A 6,952-nucleotide genomic window follows, 5' to 3' on the forward strand; every position below is an offset into this window, starting at 1 on the left:
TCCTTGATAGCTTTTTGTTAGTTGTGTTGAGATTGTTTAGAGAATATTACTGACCTCATGTTTAATGTATGTCTCATACATTACGACTTCTCTCATTGGTCCTGACTGCATATTTATGAAGCTTGCAATGCCACACTGTCAACATATTTATTCAAAACAACTTACTACAAAATATATTCCGTTCATTTATTAGGTTATTCAAATAAAAACATATATTTGAGATACCAATGCAATAAATAAATAATAAATAAATAAGGTTTACAGTAGATTAAAGTGCCTATAGTGCCTGGCATGTACGTCCCCTTTTTTTTTTTTCTCAAAGTCTGTGAAACTGTACTGTCCATCAACTCTTCAGTCTTCCCACAACCTGCGTCTGCGTCTGAGGTATTTTTCCTGCCGGAGCACCCATTAAGTCTGGGCTGTGCGTCTCGTTGATGTTCCATTTTCGAGGGAACTCTTCTATCTTTTCCAGTGAACGGTCCCGGTGTCTTTTGCTCAGCCCGTCTTGGCCTTTCTGCTGAGCTCCAGATACGTGGAGGACTTGAGAAAGCGTGGATAGCAGTCCTTCTCCATCAGAGTGTAGATCTTGGCTCGGGCCAGGTCGAAACAGGAGGCGGTGGGGCTCTCCATGTTGGCCGCGGTGATAGCCTTGGTTATGTGGTCGAGATTCACCTTCATACAAGAAGCACAGACACATTGGTTAGTTCACAATATCACATCCTGGAGACACTTAACTGAATGAAGTGGCACATTTTCTTTTACCTCTCGTGGGGCGTCAGAGCCGATGAACTCGTCGAAGATCTTCTTGGCCTTGGCTGCCATTTTTGACGGTTTTGAGCACTTGTAGTCCTCACACGCCAAGTAGAAGGCAATGTTTTCCTCACTGAACTCAGACACAAGGAATGCTCTGAACAGGCACAGACCATCTGAAAAAGAAGAAAGAGTTAAAAATTGGTTCTATTTAAAAAACAAGCAAAAAAAAAACAAAACACACAATTTTGTAAAGGTATATGAGCTGATAACTTACTTTGGCTGCGCAACAGTTTGTCAAAGGATTCTTTCCACTTTAGGGGCTCCTCTAAGTTGAACCTGCAGCAAAATATATGTTTAGCCACATGTCACAGCTCAAAAAATGCATGAAAACAGATTTTACAACAAACATTTATAGCTCCTCACCTCTGTTTGTCACTCTTCTTGCACTGCCCCGTGATGCTGTGATCTGTCTTCTGCAAGAGACTTCCAAACAATGCCTTGAGCTCCTTTGCCCTGGAGAGAAAACAACTGTTACCCAAATGTCTCCTTCTCTAGTGTCATTCACATGTGTAGAGGTGTTGTTGTGAGCTTAATACCTTTCAAGGCAGGTGGTGGGCAGTGAGTCCAGTCCGCGGCACATGTTGAAGCCTTCCTGTGATAAATCCAAAGAGTATAGCAGGTCGTTGTTGAGTCAGCGGAGCTCGAGTGCTTGTGCTCTGTGAGAGTGAGGGACGCCTTTAAACATCGCCCGGACTGTGACTTCACTTCCCTCTCAGCCAATCAGAGGAGGCCAGTGGGAGGCCACTGCGCTGAATAACATGTGATACTTCACAATGAGTGACACAACTCCAAAAGTGAGTGATGATTGTGGGTTTTTTTGGAGTGGCCCAGACGTTCTCACAGGAACAGAAAATCCCCTCGACAGTGAGCACCGCTCCACACAATAAAATGTGCGCTGCCCTGGATCAACAAGTTCCTCTATTTGATGACATTGTGTTTAGTGAAGATGAATTCATCTAAAATAGGAGTAACACCCGAAGAAGCTCAAGTACCATTGTTTTAGACTGAATCAGCATTGATGGTTAACTAAATACAGTGTTGCGAGTTACATATTACAAAAAGTATTACCTTTTTCAGTAACTAAGGAACATAACATATCACTTACACACAATAAGGGAATATATTAGTCATTACAATTCAAGTAACTTAAGTTACAAGCACATTTAAATGTATGAATGAAAAAATGGCAAACTCCCCCTAAATAAAGTGCAGTATCAGTTGGACACTGGTGTATAAGATCTGTGTTTGTGTGTAGCTATGATGTCCTCAAAAGCAAACACGAGAGAAAGGGGGAAAGCGAAGGAAAAGGAAAGCGAAGGAAAAGGAAAGCGAAGGAAAAGGAAATCTTTGCGATTTTGCTCGGTGGCATTATTGCTATTTTCAGTTTATATTTTTATAAAAGTAACTCAAAAGTAACTCAAAAAAAGTAGTGTAACACAGTTTTGAAACAGGAATAAGTAATACAAACATATTCAATTTAAAAAAACCTGTGACTACTGATATCGAATATACTACAATTTTAAAGCCCAACACTGACTAAATAAAAGGCAGTACAATTCAAACCTACACATTTTTAGCCTCTTTAATGGCCCCTTTTTCAACCACACCACCGTCCCACAAACTCACATCCAGTAACAGCTAACAACATGTGAACCAACCTTTTGACACTTTTCTGCCAGATCCGAGGCCGTTACCTCCTCCCCACTGGAAAAGACGACAGTAATGTTTCAGATGTCAGAGGTTCGTTTGAGAAACTTTACAATCTAAATGTTCTGTTTCATAATTGGACGGGGGTTTGAGTGGTTGATGATGGTCAGCTGTAGTGACATTAGAAGCTTATCACTGTGTGAGGAGTGAATGAATAAATAATGCTTATGTTGCTATTCTGAAAGGATAATGAAAAAAGTAAAAAAAACATTGATGGCTATGATTTGGACTGCACAATATATTGCCAAATGAAATCATATATTTTTTGAAAGATAAATACACACTTTCTGTAATTTTCCTTCTTTAACACAATTTAGTGACCAAACCCTCATTAATAACAATAATGGGAATGTCTTTACTTTTTATGGCTGAGCTAAACTAGCCTCCACAAGTTTGAGATGACTGTGAGCACCACTGCAAGTTTCCACCCTGACAATCCCAGGCATATGATTTCAGAGTTACAACGGCCTATAAATAACCCTGCAACAGTGAAAACTATTGTTCACTGACTGGGAAAGACTATCTTTAGCAACGACACACACCGGATTCTTTGATGGGGGCTGTGTCTTGGTGAGCTGGCAGGAAAAATGCCAGGAAGGAGCTCAAATCAAGAGCAGGATGTAAGACCCTCAGCTCCACAGCCCCATCAGGCTCAGACAATGCCTGAAAGGGGACGGACTGCGTGGACATTCTCTGAGGATTTTAGCGCTGCCAGACTTCCGCCCTCTGATCAAGAGTAGGTTCACCTTGTGTGCAACTCAATGTAAAATGACAAAAATATGCATGTTTTTGTACACTATAGACCGAGGACGTCCAAACTTTTTTTTCATTGAGGGCAGCGTATCCACAAAATGGCAACAAAAACGGGAAGAAAACACAACAAAAATATGAAAAAAGAGCAACAAAAAGCAACAAAAATGTGACAAGAAAGTAATGAAAGCTCAACAGAAAAGTGACAATAATGAAATGAAAAAGAGCGTGATAAAAAGTGACGGCAACAACATAGGTAATATGATTGTACCCAAAACATAGCCATATTAGTTACACTGGCCTATAGGCTGTAACCTTTCAGATTTGGGTAAAGCTGAACTGGAGAGAATGCACTGGGTTAAGGTGGGCAGTAAGAGGTTAAATGAAATTGTGAAACATTCAACTGGGTGCATTTAGTAGAGGTTTTAACTGCACAACCTCACCTTTATTTATGGTTGGAACTTTAATCCCATCTCTGGCTCACACTGAAATGTAGAATGATTAAAGTTGCAGTAAAAACCACCACCTCTGGCCATATACAAGAGACGAAGAAAATCTTAAATAAAAGAATTGGCAAGACGCCAGCACTTTGGACTTCCCTGCTGTGGATGAAAGTATAAGAACTGAGTATGATTTAAACTTTCCTTATTGTAAGAGAAATATGGAAGGAGAATGAGCTTAATCATGACATGTGACCAGTTTTCGGAGTTTTGCTGCATGTCCAGTTCTACTGTCATGAGACCAAAGCTAGAGAGAAGTTCATTGTTGTCTAGTTCTGTTTTTTGTGGACAACCAGAGAAGCTATATAGGTCATGGATATATAACCTTTCACTTCAAGTTTACCACGGACAGTGCGAATGATGTGTTAACATAGAAATAAGCAATAAAAGTTAAAGTGAAATGTAAAGGTTTAATGTGGTTTAATGGGACACTGTTGGTGGTAAGTATTATTCACAGTTTTACATCAGTGCAGTGGCAAATTTATGAAGAAAGATTGAAAGAAAATAATAAGACAATGGAGAATACCATACTCCAAGGAAAGAACTGGGACTTGCTCATGTCCCATACATACAGAATATATGGTAACATTTTAGCTGTTCTCATGAAATGGGTAGTCCACTCTCGGGCCTTAAAGCACTGATTTTATTTGTCTATAATATAAACAATACAATTAAAAAGTATAGGCGGGGGCTGTAGAATCCTAACAGCAGCTATGTGCCCATGGGTGCAGTACAGTGTTGGTGTTGGCAGAGACAGTTCACAGAGTTATTGTATATGGCAGACTCAAAGATCAAACCACTTTCAGCATTAGCATTATCATATTAACTCTGTAACTGACGCAGTGCTCAGTGCCCTCTTTGTAAATTGCTGATCTTATGTATGACACAGTTGTTGTCTATTTTTTATTTCAATGTCACCTTACATCACCGTCACCATTGTGACCGTGGATTCAACACACTGACACAAATACCCAGAAACCTCATCAACCTGATCCAATTGCCTCTTTTCTATTTGTGTCTCCTTCAATGGTCAGCTGGAGTTAGTCAACAGTCATGTAATGGCTGCACAATGAACTGACACAAATGCTAAATTTGGGCATGAAGAAAGAGAAAAGAAGCCTATGAAAAGTAAAATTACTTTTTGATTATGTGGTGATCAGTTGTGGCCCAATTTGTGTTTTCATGATTTGATGGTTGTACTACAAATAAAGTCATTGTTTCTTTAATGTATCGCACTAAACCTTGACCAGGCCTTGGTACTACAATATTCTATGATACATAGAACAATAGACTTGACCTGAAATGTATATTGTGATATCACCAGCTACTATAATAGAGCTTTAAATATTTCTACTTAAGAAGGGTCTTAAAATACATAAATGTTTCTCTAGTATTCTATTAGAAGTCCCGCTGTATGGATGTTATCTCTACTGAACACTTCCGGTCGGCTGTTGGTGGCTGACTCTAGTCAGGGCTGGATTTCTGGAAGGAGGGAAGTGGTCATGAAATTCCCACTGAGCTCGCTCAATTCCCAAATGCTCTGACCCCTTTATTTGGAAAACTTCCAGTCAGACTGTTTCCTCCCGAAAATCATCTTAACTCTCGACTGCGCAGAGAAACCAGTGAATTCCGGATCTCTTTTGTTTACCTAAAAACAAATTGCTGTCTGTCCAGTAGAGTTGATGTAGCCAGTGTGGTATTTTTTACCTACAAGGACAACAATTGTGTAATTTTAAGAATTTGAGAAGGACAGCTCAGGACTTTAGCTGCATGAAACTGAAATAGCTTCACCATATTTTAGTCCTGGCTCTGGGCACAGGCAGGCGACCACTCCCTGAGGCCTATAATGCTCCTGTGCCAGATGGAAATGTGCATTTCTGTTTTGCTCCTGCTTTCCCCCTTAATGTTTCTGAGCTCTGCTTATTTAGATACAGGTAGACGGTGACTGGAAGATTACAACATGACCTCAGCATAAAAAAGAATACACATTATTTCCTATGACTGGCAAAGTGTTGTTTTGAGTTGAAAACAAACACCGCTGCAGTCATGTTGGATCTGGATGTGTTTGGTATAACCGAGACGAGAGATAATGTTTTGAGTGTAGCTCCATCTGTCCAGACACATCTGAATATGAAGAGTGTCACTGATCTCGCAGAGCAGGTGCCTATCACTTACTGCTTACTGTAGATCTGCGCCGAGCCCTGCAGCAATGCACATGATACTATCTCTGCATGATCAAATGTCAGCTGGCCACCGAACATCTGGGGCTGGAGACAAATCAATGTTAACTACGTTGAGCCGGGCTTCAGTAGAATATAAACGATCCCCCTTGGATGCGGCCATCTGTTCCTGTGCCTTTCTGTACCTGTTCCTCACCAACCAATGCCAAATGTTGCACCAGCTCTGTGCACATGTACAAGTGTGCCACGGGATCAGCAATAAGTAAAATTATTGTTCACCACAAATAAAATATAACAAGATATATCTGTGCAAATGTCTTCACAAAACTATCTTTCCAGAAGTACATCAAGGGGAGTGGTTGTAGTACTGAGGATGGCCACAGAGGGCAGCATGGACTCACCAAAAAGAGACTATCAAATAATGAAAGGTTAATTGGGACATGCACTGTGGCACGTTTTCTTGGCCCAACTTATTCAAAATGTGTATAATTGTTCTGTAAGGCATTGTACAGTGTATTCCTGTAATAATATGATCAGTTTGATTTAATCCGAGGAAATATCCACTGGAGGCAAATAAATTTGAACTCACTTTGTGCACAACAGACCGGCTGCTACATTAAAAACACACACCCGCAGTGCCAAGGGGATTTCACGGAAGCTAATTGGGAACACTGGCTGAATAAGTGTCATAAACCAAAAGAAACGACTTATATGTTGGGGTCAGTCACACTAATGTGGCCAATGGTATTCTGAAATATGTCCTCACAGTGTGCGACACGAGGTGAGCGGGTACAAGGGGTTAATGAGCTGCTATTAAAACAGACACTGCAGAGAGGCCACTGAGGTCTTCACATTATTGGACAGTTTATTTAATACACTTAATATAATAACAACACACGGAGCAGTATGTTGTTTTAAAGCAACAAAGAACAATAGCTGGGTTATACAGGTTTAATAGGTTCGGATGAAAAAGTGCAGCTTGTGTGTGTGTATTGGATGGGT

General features: G+C 40.4%; 1 protein-coding gene across 1 annotated transcript; it reads right to left on the reverse strand.

The window, feature by feature from the left end:
- Positions 1–221: 221 nt before the first annotated feature.
- Positions 222–1,460, reverse strand: rgs5b (regulator of G protein signaling 5b). The gene is made up of 5 exons (XM_079568977.1): positions 1,350–1,460; positions 1,177–1,266; positions 1,028–1,089; positions 763–926; positions 222–672 (listed from the first exon to the last, which is right to left on the reverse strand). Exons 1-5 carry the CDS (start codon positions 1,391–1,393, stop codon positions 496–498), a joined length of 537 nt encoding a protein of 178 aa, XP_079425103.1. The 5' UTR covers positions 1,394–1,460; the 3' UTR covers positions 222–495.
- Between the last annotated feature and the right edge of the window lie 5,492 nt (positions 1,461–6,952).

The sequence above is a fragment of the Gobius niger genome (assembly GCF_951799975.1).
Source record: "Gobius niger genome assembly, chromosome: 13".
In the NCBI taxonomy this organism is placed as follows: domain Eukaryota; kingdom Metazoa; phylum Chordata; class Actinopteri; order Gobiiformes; family Gobiidae; genus Gobius; species Gobius niger.